This window comes from Coniophora puteana, assembly GCF_000271625.1.
Source record: "Coniophora puteana RWD-64-598 SS2 unplaced genomic scaffold CONPUscaffold_1, whole genome shotgun sequence".
In the NCBI taxonomy this organism is placed as follows: domain Eukaryota; kingdom Fungi; phylum Basidiomycota; class Agaricomycetes; order Boletales; family Coniophoraceae; genus Coniophora; species Coniophora puteana.
In genome coordinates this window covers 4,324,973-4,346,507 of record NW_006913053.1, presented here as the reverse complement: position 1 = coordinate 4,346,507, position 21,535 = coordinate 4,324,973, and the positions used below count along the sequence as shown (strand labels likewise).

The window sequence follows — 21,535 nt, the reverse complement described above, 5'->3', positions numbered from 1 at the left end:
CGGAGGATGGGAAGGGAGATGAAGATTGATAAATGCGTCAGAAGCGAGCGTTGGCGAGCATCAGGTTGAAGTTCGTAACTCCTGGTGGGTGTAGAGAGGTAAAGTCCGCACTTCATCTCGCTGAGCGACGCGCCTCGGGATGCCGGCACCCCCCTGTGAAACGCGCTGCCGCACGTGTAACCGAGCCGCAGTGCTGGGTTTCGTCGCCGTCTCGGACCTGAACGCGATCGTTCGTCGGCCTGCGCGTATATCGGAAGACCGACTACATCCTCTCTGACAATTACATTTGTGGCATCCTGACATATGACACTTGCTGAGCACGTTTTATCTGATAAAACAATTTGGTCCTGACGTTCGGACTGTGTGTTTGAGAGCGGGATCGCAGGCTCAGGGTCCTTTCGCCGCAGGAGATGACACCGATGTACACTAGCCAACCTGAATCTGCCTGAATTTGACCAACCTCAGGACGCTCAACTCGCGATAACGAGCTGAAGCGATCAGGGTGGTCGGCCAAGGAGTTGGGCATTGTGATCGTGAAGACCATTCAACGGACTACGGACACCCGGCGTCATCCTCGCCGTGTTCACCCCCTCAAGCCGAACTGCTCATTATCGCAAAACCGGGTGCTTATCTCGCTGGCAGAGGAACGTGGCCTTGGCTCAACCTTGGCCTGACGTGCCGGCGAAGAATATATGCGCGAACAGGGAATAATGACTTGTTGAGAATCTCGTCAGCTTGACGAATGGGGGATGCAGCTGTGATCGTCGCTTCCTGCGCGAGGCGAGCTTACGGAAATACGGCATGGTGAGCTCATAGCTGCGGTTTACGATAACGCTTTGCTATGCTGAGACATCAGGATCATAGCGATCATCGTGCACCATCCGAGCAAACGTTCTTCGGGATTGGGATATCGTCGAGCGTCTTTCTGTCAGTACTTGTGAAGTGGTGATGCAACTTTCAAAGTAAAGTTTCGGCACACAAGACGGCTTGATACTCCAGGCAGCGCCAAACTCAAGGGCGCAGCTGAGCTGTGCTGAGTTTGTACCTGTGAGCAGAAGCGCTACGCTGTGCACGGGACGATACACGCTGCACATTGCACGGCCCTCGGCCCGAGAGCCCACCCCTCCCAACCAGGCTTTGCGCAGATCTTCTTTTTGTCAAAATACTTGCACTGCAACAGCATCGCGGATCGCATCGCAGGGCCGGTGAGCGGTAGTGCTGTAAAGAGTTTTGTTGCACTTTGCTTGGCTGCTGCTTTGTATTGTGCAAGCGCTGCCCGCGTGCATGGGCCGAAGATTCCGTCCAAGATCAGGCCTGCACTCTCACCCATTCATTCATCTCACAGTTCATAAAGGTCATGTTTGCGTAGGACGAGGCTCATTTGCATTAGTGTTCGATTCCAACTGTCGAAGTAAGCAATCAAAGCGTGATCGAATACAATTGCAGGGAATACAATGTGACGAGATGACAAGATGACAAGATGGAAACGGGGATATAGCGCTAGCAGTAGTACGAATAGGTGTGCGGTCATAGATTACAACAAAAACAGAGCGTCGGAGCTATTAGTAAGACGAAGGGAGGGGTGTGGGTCGTCGTCATGAAGGGTGCATGTGAAGTGCGGGGGAATCGATGGCAATGACAAATGATATGATAGAGAACAAAAACAGAGAAGGCAAAAGGATAGACAGACACAGACGAGTGTCCTTTTCCCCCTCCCCTCCTTATGCGCGCTTCCTTCCAGACTTCCGTTCCGATGTTGATGAAGTGGTGCCGACGTGCCTTGCATGGCAACGATCGGAATCGAGAAATATCGATGAGACATGAGACAGGACCGAAGGTTTCGGCGCGAGACGCCCCGCAACCCCGCATCGTCCAAATTTCCAAAACACCCAAGCCCGCGTTCCGATCCGAAACCAAGAAAAAAGTTTACACTGCGCGGCTCCACAACGGGTGCTAGAGCGAGCGAGCGAGCCCATCCTCCCGGCCGGGCTGAGACACGACGTGCCATTGCTGACCGCTGTGCTGATGTGACGACGCTGAGGGCGCGACCGTCAGCGGATGGTGGGGGTGGAGGTGGGTGGTCGCAGAGGTGCAAGACGTCACCGATGATGCAGGTGGTTGGGAGTGTGGACGTGGACGGTGGTTAGGGGGGATTGATGGGGATGGTAGATGTTGCGATGGGTGCTGCCTAACTGAGAGGGGGCCGAGACTAGTACTAGCGACACGATCTCGAGGAGACGTGCGTGGAGAGTAGTAGTATGTTGATACAATGCAGCAGAACAATGCGTCGATGCAGAATCGAATGGAGACGTGATAACATGATGACAGCGCGAATCTGTGGATGGGCGAGGGGTCAGCATGAGTCACGATGAATCACGACGACCCTCGCAGACGCGTCTCGGATGAGACGCGTCGTGCACGAAGGGTATATGGAAGATGGGTACTCACCATACAGTGATGCGATTAAATAGCAAGAGGAGAGAGGTGCGATTAGCAGCGGAACGGGCAGCTGGGGGAGTGGCTGCCGCGCCAGCCACAGTGGCAGCACTGGGGTGCACTGCAGTTGATGAACCCGTGGTCGGACTCGGAGGTGCGCGAGATGACAGGTGTTGAGTGCGCGCCGAAGGAGGTGGTACGAGAGGTCTCGGAGATCATGGGGAACTCTGGCGAGGAACCGGACGTCGAGCTCGAGGAGGTGGATGGGGTCGAGCAGGCGAAGAGGGTGGCAGAAGAGGCGTACATGGCGATGGTGAGTGCGGGTGGGTGTTGGATTGAGAGGTGTTTGTTGGAAAGTTGTTGGGAGGAGAGCTGGTTGGGACTGAGTTAGCGGAACAAAAAGTGCCCCACCTTTTATGTGCCAGAGTCCGGAGGGTAGGTGTGGTGGCGTCAGAGATGCCGGTGCCCATCCCGTTATCGGTGTCTGTGTGTGGTGAAAGACAAGATGGTGTTGACAGGTGACCCGACACCAAATTGGGAAAGAAGCGATGAACCCAGGTCAGGCAGAACCTGTGGAATCCTGGCAACCTGGGATGAATCCATGAATAACTGTGACCGAGAACACGGGAAACGGGAAGAAGGACAGGATAAGCATCCGGGCAGCGCAGCGTCAGCTGTGTCGACCGTATGTGTGCCCAAGGAGAGAGATCCATCCTCGATTCGCCCTGGCGCTCATCGCATCCATCGATCTCATCTCATCGCCCAGGGGGAGAGAAGCAAACGTCTTCGCTCACACTCCCCTTTAGGCTCAGACGGCCCCGTTCCCTCAACCCGGTCCCTCCTCGCCCAAAAGGCGAGGAGGGTGTGTACGGCAGTCCATCTAACTGTACAAGGGCATGCTCGCCTGTGCTCGACCCGCTCAGATGACCTTGTGCACTTGTAATCAGAATACACCTTTCGTCCATCCCCTCCCCGGATGCAAAATTTGCTTCTCTCTATAACCAGTGAAAAAGTTTGTGCCAATCGAAACTTCATCTGCCCATGAATGGACCTCGCCCATAACGCGTACCGGGCTGGCGCTCTTGTATCTGTAAGAACCCATGGCTGTATCATTCGGCAAACAGACGCATCTGCTGGATGTACGCGATCGAGGAAAGGTATATGCGCAGCATTGTCGCCCAGGAATCACTCCTATCACTCCTCGAGGCGCGTCGCGCTTTGGATCCTGTGTTTTCGATTTGATCACAGAGCAATTTTTGGCGAGGCGAGGAACAAAGAAACAGAAAATTTGGCATTCCGAATCTACATGGTGTGGTAAGGGCATTACGGTTTAGTGTGGTAAGGGTCAGATCATGATGACGACGGTCGGAGACAAAGAAAGCCCTTCTCGCCGAAGCTTCCGTTCGATTGTAACCAGCGTCCGAAGAGCGACGCGCATGTCATCCGATTTGACCCCACGCTACCATCTCGAGCGTCAACAACGCCGCCAGCGCCGACGCCAACACGTTGGTCACCAGCGTGCTAGTCCACGATTAGCAGCCAGCCACAACCAATATCGGTGCTCGACCGGCACTTCCCCTCGCCGTTTGGAAGGTGATTCGCGCGAAGGTGCGTGCTCAACGTCAACTCCACAACATGCCTGCAGCTCGCTCGCCAAGCATCTGCTGAGGGTTCCGAAGTTTTGAGTTCTGACCAACAACATTCAGGATTTAGATGACAGCGTTCACACTGGCGCTCTGTTGGACGCATGCTTCCTTCCCCGCCACTCGCCTTCCCAGCTTCTGTCCATGCTATAGAGCCTCCGACCCCGCATCACCTGTCACCCCTGCTGCGTGCAATAAACGTACGCCACGCTGACGAAACAACAAGTCACCCGAGCCGGTGTAACCTATAGACTACGACCGAGCAGGTACAGACCTATGCAATACAAAACTTGCTCATACATCAACGCTCAGCCCAGGCCAGGGGATGACACCCCAACTATCGCGTTCGCAAACAGAAGAAAGAGAAAACGCCAGCATCAGACGCATATAGCTCGTCAAACTCAGTCCTATCTCGCTCGTCCGGGGTTACGACCCCGTATGTCCATCCTTGCCCACCCCCCAGCTCAGCAAGCCCCAGCGCACTGGGTTCCCCACCACTTCCTTACAGTAGTACTTACTGGAATCGGGATACCCACACCGGCAGCACTTGCGCAAGGCTTGGGGTTTGCTCAGCTGAGCGCGACGCCCGCGACCCGCGCGCATTCGCCGCCGCCGTGTCGTCCCCGGCCTGCCGGAAGAGGCAGGCGCTGTCCTGAGCCCGGGGTCGCCTGGCGTGAAGAGCTGACGCGAGAGGCGGGGCAGGCACAGGAAGCGTGATGCCACCTTTTGAAATCTTGAAACCCCAGCGTAACGTGAGCGCTTGAGCCCTATCCTTGGGTTCGGAAAGTGACTCGTGAGCACTCGGGCGACGATGATATTGAGTTCATGCATGGAGTGAGTCGTCCATTGTCTCCGGGCCCGGCGGCGGTGCTCGACCGGCGTTCTTTGTCCATCTATCGCGTCCATTGTCAAGCTGATCGTTTCATTAGTTTTTGACGCACCGAGGTGACACGTTGCTCCTTGATCTGAGCGTCCCTGGCCGGCTACTTACACTGCAACCTTGGTATTCGCGAGGCGAGACCCGAGGCTGCACAGGGTGTACGAGTCAACACTGGATGTGAGGAGTTTCGAACGTGAGTCCATTAAGCGTGGTCATTGTACTCAGCATTGATAATCGTCGTCGCTTAGGGCTTTTGAATAAGCCCGCCTTCGCCAGGTCTGAGTATGCGTACTCCTATCCATAGTCCGTGCGCATCCTTCCTTTATGTCCTGCTTTTTCCGCCGACTCAGGGTTTACCCCTGGGTATGTCTTCTTTGGGTCCATTTTATGCCGGTCTCTCCACAACCCGCACCACATTCTGGTTCTCAAGTTTACGGCCAACCTTTCGGGCTCGTTCAACTCCGGACTACCACCAGAACCAGCACCGAGATAGGGGTTCACGCGGTTTGCCGACGGCTTCTTGAGGGCGGAGGTTTCGCTGTGGTTCTCATCACGTTGTCCTCGTTGTGGGGCGTGGTGTGGAGGATTAAACATGTTGTCCTCGAGAAGAATGTTGATTATCGGATGTCTCGAGCTTCGGGATATGGTGAACGCAAATTTCGATGCTGGTACGAGCCTACCGCCGAGTTTCATATCAGAAACATGTATTTACCTTGACGCTACACTCTGCTCGGCACCGCGACGTGCTTCGTTATCGCAGTGAACGTTTATTCTACAAGGGTCAGGTCATCGGCTGGGCTGACAGAAGTTTTCTCTACTGTTCTGTGGCTCTTCTCGACTGCGTCCAGGCATCTAGGCACGAAATAACGTTGCTTCTGTCCAAAACTCGCCCCAGCATTAACGGTAAAATACATTCGAGCAACACATCAATCAAACTGGCACTCCCGGAGGTATCCGTAAGATAGCGGACACTAGCCAATGCTGACCACTTATCTCCGTATCTACAGGTTTCAACAACCCTTGCAATAAACGTCCCTCTGATCTTGGTAAGCCTTAAGCTGCACTACGCAACGACGACTAATATAAACATAGCACGATCGCTACTATTTCGATGACGACAGCTCATCGAACCTTGTCTCGGGATGCAGCGCGTTCGACTTCTACTAGGTCACACTAGGAGTGGGTAAACCCGCCATTCCCCCGACGCCCCCCAGTTTTAATTATACCTATCAGCGGGACGACACTACATCAACGGAAAGAAGTGTCATCGGAGCAAGTAGCACGCTGACCCTGGCCCGCCATCTTGTGTTCCTGATCTGGAACCCCATTTACGGTTTCCTTTTTCTTTGTCGACGATACCTGAGGTTGCCTAAAGCTACGCTAGTGGCTTGTCCCAAAGCGCGCGCGCGCACATCTGTCTAGAGCGGCTGCCAGTGACCACCCACCCCGAGATCTTGTGATTGGTGGTCCAATTGCGTCTCATGTCGTGTCATCCCCAGACAGGTCGTTTTTAGCGCTATGTCGTAACAAAGAAGCATCCCGAAGTTCTCCTAACACGTTCTTTGTTTCGTCTTACGGAATGCCGACGCACTGGCCGCCCTGATCAGATCGACATTCTCGGCGCCGACAAACCTCGACTTGACCCCTTACGATCGATCGGTCTTTCGCCGTCGGTCGGTCCCTTTACCGGTGGGTGTGGCGTCCAAACGCTGAGTAACGTGCTCTATAGGTTTTATGGCTGCATGGCAGCCTGCTGTCCCGTTCATGTCGCACCATTGTCTGTGCATTGGCTGGGGTTATTCAGTACGGAAATTCCACGGTAGCCGTTGGCGACCGGTAACTCTTCACCTCTCCGGCATTGCAAGCCATTCTACTAAGTGAAAGAGGGCCCAAGTGGAAGGACCGAGCAATCACGTTCGTGATCAGCGCGCCGACCCGTGCGGGGGAGTGGTTCAGTTCGTGAACTGCGCCCGCGTAGGCGTGTACGGACAAACATTCTCGCGCTAGGCGCCAGTGCCTCAGAGAAGCTAGTGCAGCTGATATCATGCGGTGCAAACACGCTGAAATGAAACGCAGCGCTAAGGAGCGACGATGTCTACTTTACCGACATGACTCAATTATCGGTCTTGTGTGTGCACCCGACGGTGACCGGCCGGTCTGTGGTCAAGTTCCCGAGAAAGTGGCGCGCGCCAACTACAGTCAACTCCCTCTTAACCCATAGCCCTCCAATCCCATACTCCCTGCTAACCCATGGGTTTTGCTACCCATCGTGTTTTGTCCCACCCAAATGAGTTCCGAAACCCATAACTCCCTGATATCCCATACCCCATGGGCTTGAGTGCCAAAAAACCCATACATTCGGTACTTTTAGCAGCAATAACTATCCCCAAAAGACATACATTTCAGGTCATTAGGGGAAATTTTGGTTGTGTTGTCGAATAACTTTATGAAAGTGTACTAAAGACCATGGGAAATGGCCAATATGATCGATGTTTACTATATTTTTGACGTGTTTTCTTCCATGTATTCGGCCAGGCATCCGAACTTGCACCAAGACTCAGGGGCTTGAAGCGGTATGTGATTGCATGGTACCTCGACAGCTTATGAACGATCCAAGCACTCAAAATTGTGATGTTTTCCTGGTTGTCGGCATGTCAGCTTCGGGCAGAGCTATCAAAGAGAATGTCAACATCGAAGATTAATAGTTGTGCTTCTCCTAAGGCTGCTCATCTATCAGGTTACTATTGCCTTTTCCAAATATATTTATTTTCTCTGTATTTTCTGCATCTATTTTTAGTACATTCTCCAAACCCATACTCCCCGTTAACCCATACCTGTGGGTGTCCACGAAGGGGTATGGGTTAAGAGGGAGTTGACTGTATTCACCTCGCCAGGCTCTGGGTGAACATTTCATCTCAACGCACAGTGCTCGGGATACGGCACGGTTTATGCGCACGCACACGTTTCTTTCGAAACATTAAACGCAACTTTGATGTCCATAAGGTTCCGCGACAATCGGCTGTGCTCTAGGAGCGAGGCCCTGGAAGTGCGGGGAAGGAATGTTCTTCGCGTCCTTCTTTCTCCTGATCTCCTGTTCTTCTTGCCATGTACTCAGTGAGTCAGCAAGCAATTCAACCTTTTACAGAGAATCTGGGAACACGGTCAGGGTCTTTCGCGCGCCATGACTGCGGCAATATTAATACTACCTCCGACATGCATTGGACCGGCTTGGCTCTGTTCCTAGACTGCTGTTGCATCAAGGATGTTTTTAGACCGTGATTTTCTCTCTTTTTTTTCGCACAGGCGGTTTTGTACTCATACACCAACGTTGTGTCATTTCCCTTCGAAAAGGGAATGTGGCGGAGCAACTGATGGGTAACTATATAGGATCAATGTGAACTTTACCTTGCTAACGTGCTTATCAGACAAGAAGCATATGCACTGCGACAACCATAGTCCTCAAGTACATCAGATATGAAAACATACGTCATCTTCTCCTCGAACGTGTGCTCTGATCCCTCCTCGGTGCTCTTTTGGAATGAATGCTGCGCCGCAGATTGTTCAGCACTGGTGTGGCTGCCTCGTGTACGACTGTCGCATCTGAACTCCCTCCTGATGCTCTGCACTGCATTTACGGAGATACGATAACAAAATACGTACTCGTCGGCCACAACGCGTCCGAGCTAGAATAAAGTTGATGAGTAGTGTCCATCGTGGCCGAGTCCGTGATCGCGCCATTCATGAAATCCTGAAGGAGCATGCGCCGCACACACAGAGCGCAGGCAATGCTGGCAAATGAATGAATCAGATCAAATGGATTAAGACCGAAATAAAACAATGAAATGCTCCGAAGATGAAGATCCTACGGCAAGCTAAAGCTAGGAAACTCCGCGTAATCATCGCGAATGCAGGATAGAGATACGGTATGCATCGCCCACCATGTCGAAAGGTAGAACGGGTCAACGTTGAGTCCGGCATGAGGATCAGGTCGCAAAGACCGGATAACGAGCGGCCTTCTCGGAAGTTGACGAGATAATGACGACGACAGTGATTACACAGGGAGAAAGGCAGCAAACCTTCCAATGGCGCGGAACTTAGTGCTGCTTTGAGGAGCTAAGGCCTGTTCAGCTGTTCCTGTTGCTGGAAGCGCGCCTTTACCTTCTTCACAGATTCCAGTCGAGGTCCAGGCCACGACAGGCGGCGTGCACCTTGTCGCCGCCGCCCAGCATGTTCCGAGTCGGAGACCTGGGGTTCTTCGCCTCCGATAAGTAGGTACCTGATTTCTGGGCCCTCGCAGCCACAGAGTCCACGCGTTTTCACTTGAGCTGCAGGGGAAGTGTCGTTGTCAGGCAACAGTGTCTGCGTGTCCTTGCTGACTCGGAGCACCATACACCATGAAGTGGTTTCATTGGACTTTCTCGTTGACGCTGGGGTTGACAGTGACACCGACGGCTGACGCGTTGACATTGACATTGACGCGGCGTTGCCCCTGCGACGTAGGTCCGCAGCGTTCTCGAAGATGCGAAGATTGAGCGCGCCGATGTGATACCGCCCAAGGCCGGATCACGCGCCTATCTGGTGATCGCAATAGTGACCGTGAACGGCGAGGTTGCAGCAACCCCATGCCCGTGCACTAATCTGTACGAAACAAGTTTTGGACTTTAGCTTCTTCACGTCCTAGGACACAGCCCTATGGCCTCAAGCTTCCGGATCTACAAGCTCATGTACTCTCTTTCGCCGTTTGCGTGGTCGTCGGGGAGTTCCTGGTAAAGCATGGCCACGCTCGTAGAGTTTATTCGCACGTGTGCATCATCCGCCTGATCCTCGATGGTGCTATTTTTGACAGTTGGAGCGTTGATAGCTACTTTCTAAAGTTGAGCATCGAGTTATGGGTTTACTAATTTACAACAGAGGGGATCCGTACCTGTTTCTATCACTCGCACAATGTTTCCTCCGGCCTTCGAAGGTTTGATGGTGTGATTTGCACTAACGTGACTCACTGACCAAGGAGGGAGATTCCGTGAAGTATCAGCGTGATGTTGACGGAGGAGTGGGAGTGTCGAACAGCACCTTCGTGGCGCATCTTTGGCTGTTTGTTCAGTATCTTGATCGTAGATGTCCTCAAATCTATGCATGGTTGACAGTCGGCTAGCACAGCAAACGCGGCGCGGGAGTATGATGGAGCCAGTCTTAGCGCGAAACATCCATTCTTGCCCAAGTCGCTATTATTGTGGCAGCGGCCCACGGGGACTGGGCACATGATCCACAGGAGATGAAAATGGAAGTGTGCGGGTCGTTTGTCGAGGTGTCGGCGCGGGTTCTATAGCAACAAAGGGAAGCAGATTCGCAGATCACGGTTAGGTGGTACTTCCATGTCAAGCGCTGCGCCCTGAGCAACATGCTCGCGGGAAGGCCAGTCAAGCTTACGTGAAGATCCCGATGTCGACAGGCACAGGTTCCCGAGGCCAGGTCACGAGGACATGTCTCGTAAGACGCTATTAGCTGTGCATGCGTCGTGGGGTGGCTATATGCGTATGAAAACCGCATTATTAATGAGCAGAATTTGCAAGGCGGTATGTAGTGGAATGGAAGCTCACGGCAATCATACTAGAGGGATATGCAGACATGACAATGCCGGCCACGACGTAGCCAAATAAAGATGAGACCTCCAGGCTCCACGGCGCAAGACGGATGGAGTGCTTTGCAGCCTCGGCGAGATACTCTGCCAAGCTTACCCGCTTTGAACGCCGCGTTCGAGTTTAGGTTGGTAACCGTTTTGAAGTGCGTACCTGGCTTCTCGAGGTTCAAATCGGATTTTCGGAGCAAACATTCTCGGAAAACCTCGAGGCATATCAATGAAGCGGGCTAGAGTAAGAGATGTCGGCGGTGGCTCGGAAAAGAAAAGATGATCTGACCCTCGAGGAGCCGTTGCACGGAGTAACCTACGAAGCAGTGATCAGTAGTAATCAGAATAGTCTGATTAGTACTTCAAAAGAAACTGGAACCTGCTAATGCCGCGTTCAGCCGAACCTGCTTGAGGCGGGCCGAAACCTTTGCGAAATCACCACCTTTGCACCGCCTTATCCCTGGGAGAGGTTATAGTTGAGATGGGTGCAGGCGTAGTCTCGTAATATGCGAGGAGCTCCGCGGTGGATCCGCGTAACCTGGACCATGCGATATCGAGACTCGCCGTCGCGACGGAGTTTTCGAGGTTCTTATGGGGTGTAGCTGAATGTGCTGCTTCTTACCTGGCCCATCCTCTAGTAAAGGGACGTAGTGATATTAGCGCCAGGGCCACGAAGGCGTGATAGGGCCTGGGGAGGAGGATCAGTGTATGCCGAGTGCATCCAGGATCTCAACAAAGAACTTCATTTACTCGACGTAGATAGCTTCCAGAAGAGTGTATATCGATATACGTGGGCACGCCCAAAAGGTGTTCATGGTCACGTTGTGAGAGATGAGGTGAAGGGAGTCGATGTTACGGGGTGCGACCTGGATGGATGGTGAAGGTCGGTGCGTGAAGTCGTGAGAAACGACGGGACGTGTCGCCGACGCGTGAATGAATGCGCGACCCGCCTCCATGTGACCTACTCCACCCACCACGAACAAGCTTTGCGGCTTAGGTGATACGCGTGTCTCCCAGCCACCACCATCTCTTCCCTTCTCTCATGATCTCTCATGAAAGTTTGGCGCAGCACACGAACGGTAACTTGTTGGGACACGGATCTCACCATCACACCTTCCGCGCAGGGAATTCGTCGCCGGTTTTATGAAGAGACTTCCAGATCAAGCATTCGTTCGGGCGCGGAACGGAGCATTCGGGGTGACTGTGGAGGTGCTGATCCTCGCACTACTACGTGTTTTGCGTTCACGGACAGCTGCGTAGCCGCTGAGCCCGCGCGCTATGGCGTACCTGTACGGTTTGCACGGGGCCTTCAATCTACGCTAAGTTCTACCTGGTATCAGTGGCACACACCCATAATCTGGCTATTCTTGGCTTACTTCGTCAAAATTTCGAGGGCATGTATGCGCGGACATGTCCGTTTGATCCAAGTCTGATCAGCGCTTGATCTTCCCCCTGGCTTTGCGCTCTTTGGTCGCCCCGACCATTCACCCATTCTCAGCCGCTTCGTCTGAATCGCGCGATCTCCCTCGACTTTCTCTCGAAGGGTCTACAGCGGGGTCTCCCCCAGCCGACACCTCAGCAACCGAAGGCTCTCTCGGAGTTACAAGATCAAGCAACTCTTCCCTCGAACTCCTTTTCTTCCGAGGTTGAGCTCAAACCTCGTCAATCCGGAAGACCCTTCAAGGGTGACCCGATGGGTCTATGTTGGTGGATCACTTGCCCAAAACTTCGTGCCTTCTTTTTTCTTATGTATAGTTTTTGTTCCACTGGGTTGGTTATGGTGCCACAGGGCTCAGGAAAAGGCCGCCATCTGGCCGAGCGCAGTGATACTACGCTACTCTGTTGGAGCACTGAACATGTTGGATATGTAGTGCGCCAAACTGCCTTGCCGCATGGAATCTGTAAGTCATCATATCCCCCTGGTAGCATTGACTGACTTTGTGGTCCAGCTCGATGCGCAGTGCTGTATAAACGCTTTCGATCGAAGTTGCGTTCTCTATGGTTCTCTGGGTGCATTTGGTGCACATGTCGCCAACTCGCACATTTATCTGTCTAGACTCCTCCACTGTCTTTCACTAAATTGTTAAACTTCGCTTTCCCACCGACCGTGTGGACACGGTTGTGCCTTACAGTAACATCAAGAGAATCGCTTGCTGGCGATGATTCTCTCTTGGGTGCCCCACATTTCCAACCGGGCATGTACCGCTCAATAAATCCTTTGCCAAGGCATTATCGAATCGATTGACAGCTCAAAGCAGATCCAGCGCGCATGATCTCACCCTAGCAGAAGACCAACTCAATCACGGACTTAGAAAGCCCTTCAAAATCAACGAAGCTTCGCCTCCACACGGCGCTCGTGATCCCTCGCGATTCTTTTACTCGCCTGCCCACCTTCCTCGCGCTATTCTAAGCCACCGGGGATTTCCAGATTGGACCCACGCTCACCTCGGCTGAATAAGCGAAGTCAACTCGATCACCAGTCCGTAAAGCAGCCGTGGTGGGCGCCCACCACACGGCCGTGTGCGCCTGTCGACCTTCGAGACTTCGGCTTACGACATCGAGGCTCATCGCTATGGGCAATTCGGTACCTAACTTCAATCCGAGCGAAGCGATTTCTGACCCTTCTTGGATCAGAAGACTTGAGCTGCGGACAAGGAAGGGTGCTCGTTACGAAAGCTTTCGTAGGTAAGCTCGAGATCACTCCATTTTCATTCATTGTTAAGTGCGGCTGTGGGTTCGTGGTACATATGTGATTACAGGTCGTGGCCCGTCGAGGCCGCCGGCTTCCATCCTCTCGTTATCCCACCACGGCTCTATCACCTCCTCGGCTGTGCGGCAAGTTATCCTTGTACCGGGGTCTGTCTTTACGATTCATGGTGATTCCCTGTCATTCCATCGACGGCCTTGCCCGCACCGTGTAGGTGTTGACCTGTGTCTCGGGATCAACGTTCCCTTTACTGACCGCCGGGCCGCGGTCAGAGGGTATCGCCGCAACGGTTTGTCCGCCTGTGCGAACCTTCTCGTGTCCGTCAAGCGGACGAGCGATGCAGCGGGTGTATGTTCAAGCTTGTACCTCAATCTACGAACACTGCCCTGGTACAACTGAACGAACGCAACCATTCAAACCGGAAACCTAACATTCGCTAGCAAAGCTCATGACCTGGTAAGTTTGAACCCAACCCCAACCCCGAGCCAGTGCAGCAGGCGCTCACAAGGTTTCTCTTCGCAGCATGCATAGGTCGTGAAATGAAAACAAACCTTGCCGGTATCCCCGCGACTCCGGGCCCGTCGATCCTCGAGCGGATGAGGAGTTAGGTTCCGCTGCCGGTGCCACCCCACTATTGCACCCTGCACGGACCTGGAACCATGGCCATGGCTAGGGAGTCTCTAGTGCGGGGTTGCACTATCAATCATCGACCCCGTTGTGTTGACAGGTCTAATACAACGAGCCAAACAATATTTTTAATGGACGCAGGCCCAGGAGTTAGGTCATGGGATTGCTCGCCAGACGCCCATGTGATCGCTTGCGCGTGTTGCGTGATCTACGCGTCGTGCGTTGGGAACACAGTAGCTTACTCACAGTGAGTTCTCACAGGCCGCAAGTCGCGCGCACGTGTGCTCTCCGAGGGGATCGGCCGAGCACGGAGTATCGACTCGTACCTGCCCATCTTGCCATCTTTCCAGGGGATCCCAGGTACAGTAGCTTGTGTGACCCTTGGTATACCAAGAGCTGACCTGTCGTGAGACTCATTGGGTGGAGCATCTCTGCAGGTCACATCAGGCCCGAACATTGGTGGTCGGTTTAACGGTCAACACAGGTTCACGCCTCGTGTATGCGATTGAGCGCTTTACGGCGCTCGCGGATCCCGAACGTGTCTCATGGAGACTCGTTTCATGTCTGGTCACGGTGTGTCCAAAGTTACTAGGCTACCGCTAGCTCCAACAGCTGCATAATCGGTACAAACGCAATTCGCTCGCGATTGCACCATCGCAGTTCACCGAAGAATAATATGCGTTTCGGACGCACACTCAGTCAGCAAAGGGCCAGCGACTTTACGTATTTCTGGAGCGTCCTCGAGGCTGAGGCGCTCAGGAGGGCCTCGTTTCATATATAGAACGTGACCCTCCCAGTCTCAAAGTTTCAAGGTTGCATAAGCATAGATCCCTCGTTATCGCGGTTCGGCTCGCCCGGTACGCTCCCAACAGACTCGTGCACTGCAATCCGCTGATGATCGAAACCGCCTGCTCGGAGGCCTTGTGGCCTATCCTCCTGAGCGTCTGATCTTGTGTGAAGCTGAACGTTTGGCACGGCGCTGCGGCCGCATTTCGTTTCAGAGGCTCTAAGTTCGCAAGGGTGAGGAAGCTGTGAACGTTTGAAGTTACACTTCACCTCGAGATTACAATACGTTCAAGTTTGACTGTTCCTGTCCATTATACTTGTGACAAATAGTACCCCAGGAACGCGTGAGCACATCCTGCCGAGTGAGGCAGATACGCGGTTTCCCCCCGCCGGTTCTCCGCTTGTGCTTCTTCGCCGAAGCTGAAGCGCTGAGGGTTCCCCGATACATCGGATCGTAGGTGTGTCTCCCAGTCTTGATTCGATATTTTCTCGCCACCCATCTTATTTCTGCCATCGCGCAGCACTCCACGATTCGTGTATCTTCTCGCAAGACTCGTACACTGGGAAGATCGTCCTCGAAGCCCGGGTGCCGATCAACGTGCGGGCTCACTCATGAATCCCGGTAGGGTGACGAACCCCAGGGCTTCGAGTGAAACCTGATACTCTTTGAACGCCACTTGGACGCAAATTCGAGAGTTCCGAGTTCATACCTCGTGAATGGGCCACACTAGCAGTATTGAACCAAAATTCAGGTGCTGGGCTGGGTTCGCGGATCATGAATGTTTACCCCCATCGTTGACGCCGCTGAGTGCTCGTGTGCACCCCCGACCTTTGAATGGCGATCGGTTGCCTGTCCGCGGTACCTGTAATCCGTTGCGCCTACTCACATAGACTTATCCATATGCAAACATACACGAGGCCCGGTCGGACGAGCGTTCAGTCAGATTCAGCTAATGATGCCGATTTCGCATCCACTTTGTCAGTCGGCCAAGAAAATCACCTCGACTCGGCCGATCCTCTCACTGGGAGCGCGTCGAGCCCGCCGAGCGGCGCGAAAACACGAGGTGCACGACAACTCCCCACACCCTCTCGGAACTCAACTGACGAGGCCACCAACTTGAACAGAAACAAGGTTGAGTTTGTTCCCGTCAGATTGTGCGTGGGGAGGGTCTCGCGCATGATCATGATCAGCAGTGGAGCGACCCCCTTCTTCTCTGACTCCCCCGACTTACCCTGCTGCACCTGCTAAATGCGACTGCGACCATAATATGGCTCTGGGCTGCATTGTGGGAGTGATTGGGCCAGGGCGTGTGGCATGACTGGAAGGCACGTGTGGGCGTCTGAGTGCGGGGAAGGCTCGGGGCGCGTACGACCCTGTGGTAAGCTTGGTTCATTCCAAGTTCATTCCAAGTTCATTCAGCACTCTTTCTCCGCACTCACTGGCTACCCAGGGTCCAAAGGTCTTTCATTAGAATTTGAAGGTAGCTTCGCGCATGCCTCGATCGTGTCCAATGGTCCATTGCCCAAGTATTAATGAATCAATGGGCTCACGAGTTACCTAACAGAAGGGAAATGTCACGATGCGCAGCCCACGGATGTGCAGGCGCGAGCTAAACACAAAGTTCTGGTTGGTCAGGTTCGAAGGGGTCGAAGGCCAGTTCTCGGGTATGGGGTAGCTCCATTCGAAGTCTCCAAGAAGCGTCGAGAGCGTCTCCTAACGTAACGCTCCATTCTATGAATGGTTTGGGAATCGCCCTGAAAGCGTTCGAATCGATTAGATACGCATGCCGCGATTTCCTTGATAAAGTTCGTGATCCAGGCTTCATGTTTTAGTCACCTGTATCCCGAAGCGAAATTACTCGATGTACATTGGACGGTATAAGCTTGTACCTCGATCAACAACCGCTCCAGTGAGGCATTTGTCGAAAACGCGATTAGCTTGAAGAAGCTCAGCCTAAAGAAGCCTAAAACAAGAGTTCAAATGTGTCCGCACCTCGTTCCGTTGAGCTCGTTCTGGCCCTTCCGCTGCCGATTCCGCCACGCTTCTTTCTTTCCTTCTACCGGAACTATTGCTTCCCCGATCACATTCCTGCACGCTGCGATCATGGGTTGACCTGTGGAGTGGGACCAGGGTAGTGCAGGGGCGAGCAGTGGAAGGCCCGTGGCGTGCAGCCAGCTCGCGTGTTGTGGGTCCCTGACCTGGAGGGTTCCTTCTCTTTGTGAGCCAAAAACAAAAGATACATGGCGTGCTGCCGCGCACGACGAGGACCCTTGTCGCGCCCTCGAGGCGGATGTGGAGAGATGTTCCCTCTTTACCCACACTTGCACTGCCATGGGTTCGAGTCGTATGCTTCTCTGCTCGGACTCTCAGGCTTCGGCGTTGTGACGTTGATGTCCGCGCAGAGACGTCTCGAGTCTGGGGATGGAAAGTAAACCTTGTCATTTTAGCGGATACAGACGCTCCACCTGGAACCTGGTCTTCCCGCGGGTCAAAGTTTTTCGGGTCGTGCACAGAGACCGCATAGATTCCCAAGAACAAGGTAACGGGATGGATAGAGTGCTGCTGCTGGTACCGTCTAGAATGTACTCCACACTGTAACATGTGTTTGTTCGCTGGTACATGAACGCGCCAATCCTGGGGCTTAACGGATCATGCAACCCGCGAAACCCCAAGTCCAGACGTAGGTATGCACCCCGGCGTTTTGAAGGCAATAGCAGCAAACCCCAATCCCAAAACCTCGCGTCGCCGACTCGCCCGGCACCAGAACGCCCCAGCCCCCAGCGCCTGTATGATACGGCACTTATGTACCTTGTTACGACAACACCTATCACCGGTTCCGATTTATGCCCATCCCGGAATCGAAGAGGTAATCTCATGGTTAAGGTTTAGTAGCCTGTACACAACAGCTTGAAATTTGGTTCATGAAGGTTTGATCGACGAGGGGTCGAAGCTTACCTGTACGTCATTTCCTACGTCGACGTCTTCTCACATACGGACAAGCGGGTGTTTATCTGCTTCGCTGACGACCACTTCGAGCTTGTACTTTGCGAGCGCAAGCTTTTCTTCATTGGTGAGAGTGAGCGCTGAATTCGTATCTGTCGTAGAGGAGTCGCGTCCGAGTTCAGCGAGTGAGTTGCGGAGCTTCGAAGCAAGCGTGGGGAGGTAGCCGCGCTCCGTGTTTGTATGTCCGCCTGTGTACAAGCAAAAAAGGGGCATTGGAGAAAGGTACGTCAGCGTTCAGTAAGCGCATACATCCAGTGAGGTCAAGGGTAGGGTAAGCATAGCACTGGAAGATAAAACGAGAAAGAGTGAGATCGCGTGCTTACATAGGATGACATGGTTTCCTTTGGAAACGGTAGCTAAGACGGTGTGCTAGATTGTCCACTTCTTAAGTATTTCATATGTCTATTCGAGTAAAGACTTACGTGAGGCATCTCGCCTGTGAAGTAAACATCGGCGTCTACATCGGCGAACATGGACTCGCCAGCACCGGCGCAGATGGCGACCGTACTGACCGGCCTTTCGACGTTAGGAAGGCCAACGTCAACTACGCAACAGCAAAAACAAGGTTAGGGTTTTTGCCACAACCGGAAGCCGGTGTCGTCAGACTTACCATGTTCGAGCTTGAGGTGACTCTTGACGCGCTGGACGAGATCCTGGATCGCGATTGGCTGGGGTAAAGTGACAAACCTGCCGGCGCCGCCTTCCTCGCCCTTGGCTTCACCCAAGAAACGCGTCTTGTCGCGCATATTGTCGGAGTCGTCTATTCCGCCAAGGATACCGGAAGCGAGCCAATCGTTGATGCCTCCATAAACAGAGTCAAGTGAGGTATGGGGGCAGAAGACGGACACGCCGTTAGCAGCAAGCTCGAGTAGGCACCTCTGCATAGGCGTCTTAAGGGTGAGGGCAGAGAGGGGACGAAAGATGGCGGGGTGATATGCGACAACGACGGCGGTATCGCCGGTGCGAAGGGCCTCGGCGACTACCGCGGGCGTGATGCTGGAGCATTGTCAGGTCAAGGTTGCCAGGATAACATCAAAACGCGGATTCTCACTCGATCGTCAGAAGGATGCGTCCGGCCTTTGCTTTCGGCACGGGAGATTCTGGAGTTATAGGCACACATGGTCAGACCTGTGTATACATCCAAATGTCAATGTAGGCACCTATGAGCAGACCAACCTGGTATGAATGCACAAGTCACTGAACAAAACCGTTGATCCATAGTGATCGCCACTTACGTTATCCCAAGATTCTGCCAGTCTTAGAGGAGCAATCCGCTCCATGGCCCTGCTAACAGCTTTGACAACGATGGACGACATGGTGGTGAGGGAGAGAAGAAAGGATTCGGCACGAATAGTCTCGATGACGCGGCTGAGCCCCTGCAAGGTCGCAACCCCCCTAAGCCCGACACGCGTTCATTAAAAATTGCGCCCGAGGCGCGTCCCATTCGACCACACGAACGCGGAACCAGGCTTTGTCAGTGAAGTCATCTGACTTGCTCCCCTCTGCTTACAACTCCGTTCTCTCGATTGTATCATCCATGCTCTCCTCGATATATCGAGCCATCGCTGGTCGCTTCCCAGCTTACTCCTCTACCGCCAGCATGTCCACCTCCGCCGCTAAGCAGACCGACTATAAGTCTTTCGTCAATGTACGCACACCCTTTTCTACGTCACTCCGGTACCATGATGCTAATGCAGAGGTATCTCACAGGGCGAAATCAACGCCCACACGATTACCATGTTCTTCTGGGCGACTTGTCCTTACTGCCGTGAGGCTCGCTCCATTCTCGACAAGGACTATGCTTCCGTCGACACGAACTACGTCGAGTACGTCTCTAATATAACTTCAAAGTGAACCGAGCTCACTAGCCTTCCTCTCTCCTCCCTTCCTGTGCATGCACACTACGTCAGACTTAACCGCTCGAACTCCACCGACGAGCAGATCCGGGAGTACCTCCAGCAGAAGTGGAAGCCGGATGCGTACGAGTACAAGCCCACCCACTCGCTCCCCTGCATCTTCGTCAGTGAGTAGCACCCGCTCAACTTCATGGTATATGCGCGCTGACGTCATCTCCCTTTCTTCCCTCTTCCCTCTTCTCATCTAGACGGTCACTACCTTGGAGGTTAGCACTCTGATAGTTGATATCTTGGCTTCATTGACGCTGACTATGTATGTGTAGGCTGCTCCGACCTCAAGACCGCCGTCAGCAAGAACGGGTTCCAGAAGCTCATTGACAGTCCCAAGGAGACCGTCGCCTGACTGGATGGACCACATACCACTCACAATGGCAAGCTCTAACATTGCTCACTGGGGCATTTAGACACAGTTTGCATGATAAGATGATATGATACGTGTTCTTTAATAGATGTGCTGTATTCCTATGTGCCAACGCATGTGTTGAACAGTATGTTGACTGGCTTAGGACTCTGAACCACCGTTAGTCGTGGGCTGTGGGCCCTTCCTTGTTTTTACAGCTTGTCAATCAGGTACGCCAGTCAATGTGGTGCAAGTAGGCCTAGGCGAACGGGTCAAAGTCACTGTTTCTGTGCGTTATAGGTAAAGTTTGTGGTCGTCGCAATCGCCATCACCAGACGCTCGCGCTGCTATCTCGACGATGTTCTGATGACGGATCTATACCTTAGAGGTAACCAGAACCTTGTACGTTTGTCGTTCGTAAACCCGGCGCTGCCGAGGATCTCTCTTCAGACAGCTTGCTGATGGTACAAAGTGTTTATAGAGGGATGATACGGGTCTATAACCTCGCGATTGTCCAACGATTAGCATAGGCCGAAAAAGTTGAGGAAGCACTATATTCCATCTTTGAAGGAGGTTCACTGTAAGAGTCTTGATGTCAGGTGCGCTTTTTTGACCTCACTCTACTTCCTAGTGCAAACGACGCGGATGAACGAAAGAACTATTCCAAAGAAATTATTGTCGGATTTACTCCAGTCTTGCAAGCTACCATCTGGAGCATTTCTTCCGCTCACAACGTAGCGCCCGCTTCAGTGACAGTACCTGGAAGTCTCTGGAGACCTCCGCGGAGATGCGAAGGACTTGCTGTGATGTTTGAAATAGGAAGGTCGGGGACCAATCAGTGTAAAGTGGCGGGACTGGTCTCTTCCACTGGCATCTGAGCGTTCATCAACTCGGCCGACTCGAAGGCGCTGAGTGAGTGCAACGACAATGATCCTCGGGCATATGTTGCGGGTTTCTGGTTGGCTGAGACAGAGATTACAGTACAAGCCGCGGACACAGGAGGCTCCATAGTTAAATTCGCCGCTACGGGTATTCCAATGTCAGAAGGGAGAGAGAAAGGCATGACAAAGGACTGACGCGAGTATAGCTAGGATGTCTATGAAAGCGCAGACTCACCGGGCAGTTAGTATTGAAGGTTGAGTAGTAGCGGGTTAGGCTGATAGCTGACGATGGTAGTCGTTCGGTGGAGAGAGAAGACTTAGATGATATTCATGGTAGCGACTGTATATATATGACAGGAGCGTGTGAAGTCACTACCGTATTCGTAACTACTATGCAGTCCAAGTCCCGCGGTAATGCAGGACGGCTACGTAAGCAGAACGTGGCCCTATGCGATGAACGCGGAGCCACACGAGTGCGTAAGCGCTTAAAGTACCTATGGGATACTAAGCGCCTGAATAGACGTATGAAGGCGGTGTTTACTTGTAGACCTCGTAGAGGAACATCGCCGTACAGGAGGCTTCTGGATGAACCAATAAAGCCGTAAAGGGACGAATACTAGACGTAAATCTGACACCCCCCCTCGAATCGTATTCGCTTTACTGCTTGAGCAATGGCGTTTTGAAGAAAA

The 21,535-nt window shown here is 53.1% G+C and overlaps 7 protein-coding genes across 7 annotated transcripts; 4 read left to right on the top strand and 3 right to left on the bottom strand.

The window, feature by feature from the left end:
* Positions 1-2,368: 2,368 nt before the first annotated feature.
* CONPUDRAFT_149436 (uncharacterized protein) lies at positions 2,369-3,320 on the top strand (the record flags this gene model as incomplete). Its single annotated transcript, XM_007765711.1, has 3 exons — positions 2,369-2,425; positions 2,495-2,749; positions 3,243-3,320. The coding sequence occupies 3 exons, from the start codon at positions 2,369-2,371 to the stop codon at positions 3,318-3,320; spliced, it is 390 nt and encodes a 129-aa protein (XP_007763901.1).
* Positions 3,321-9,053: 5,733 nt separating this feature from the next.
* On the bottom strand, positions 9,054-9,386 carry CONPUDRAFT_161945 (uncharacterized protein; the record flags this gene model as incomplete). The annotated part of the gene is made up of 2 exons (XM_007765710.1): positions 9,127-9,386; positions 9,054-9,072 (listed from the first exon to the last, which is right to left on the bottom strand). Coding segments are annotated over exons 1-2 (240 nt in total), but the record flags the coding sequence as incomplete, so codon positions are not given.
* Positions 9,387-9,589: 203 nt separating this feature from the next.
* Positions 9,590-11,414, bottom strand: CONPUDRAFT_79444 (uncharacterized protein). The gene is made up of 5 exons (XM_007764679.1): positions 11,336-11,414; positions 10,749-11,273; positions 10,557-10,689; positions 9,884-10,482; positions 9,590-9,827 (listed from the first exon to the last, which is right to left on the bottom strand). Exons 2-4 carry the CDS (start codon positions 10,787-10,789, stop codon positions 10,150-10,152), a joined length of 507 nt encoding a protein of 168 aa, XP_007762869.1. The 5' UTR covers positions 10,790-11,273; positions 11,336-11,414; the 3' UTR covers positions 9,590-9,827; positions 9,884-10,149.
* Positions 11,415-11,637: 223 nt separating this feature from the next.
* On the top strand, positions 11,638-12,641 carry CONPUDRAFT_69622 (uncharacterized protein; the record flags this gene model as incomplete). The annotated part of the gene is made up of 4 exons (XM_007764530.1): positions 11,638-11,997; positions 12,084-12,292; positions 12,341-12,486; positions 12,535-12,641. 4 exons carry the CDS (start codon positions 11,638-11,640, stop codon positions 12,639-12,641), a joined length of 822 nt encoding a protein of 273 aa, XP_007762720.1.
* Positions 12,642-13,157: 516 nt separating this feature from the next.
* Positions 13,158-13,465, top strand: CONPUDRAFT_87192 (uncharacterized protein; the record flags this gene model as incomplete). The annotated part of the gene is made up of 2 exons (XM_007765572.1): positions 13,158-13,270; positions 13,345-13,465. 2 exons carry the CDS (start codon positions 13,158-13,160, stop codon positions 13,463-13,465), a joined length of 234 nt encoding a protein of 77 aa, XP_007763762.1.
* Positions 13,466-17,691: 4,226 nt separating this feature from the next.
* Positions 17,692-19,025, bottom strand: CONPUDRAFT_87191 (NGG1p interacting factor 3; the record flags this gene model as incomplete). The annotated part of the gene is made up of 7 exons (XM_007765571.1): positions 17,692-17,897; positions 18,033-18,078; positions 18,132-18,253; positions 18,320-18,705; positions 18,761-18,809; positions 18,870-18,885; positions 18,945-19,025. 7 exons carry the CDS (start codon positions 19,023-19,025, stop codon positions 17,692-17,694), a joined length of 906 nt encoding a protein of 301 aa, XP_007763761.1.
* A 221-nt stretch (positions 19,026-19,246) lies between these two features.
* Positions 19,247-19,968, top strand: CONPUDRAFT_149432 (uncharacterized protein; the record flags this gene model as incomplete). Its single annotated transcript, XM_007765709.1, has 5 exons — positions 19,247-19,357; positions 19,420-19,535; positions 19,620-19,732; positions 19,814-19,831; positions 19,889-19,968. The coding sequence occupies 5 exons, from the start codon at positions 19,247-19,249 to the stop codon at positions 19,966-19,968; spliced, it is 438 nt and encodes a 145-aa protein (XP_007763899.1).
* Between the last annotated feature and the right edge of the window lie 1,567 nt (positions 19,969-21,535).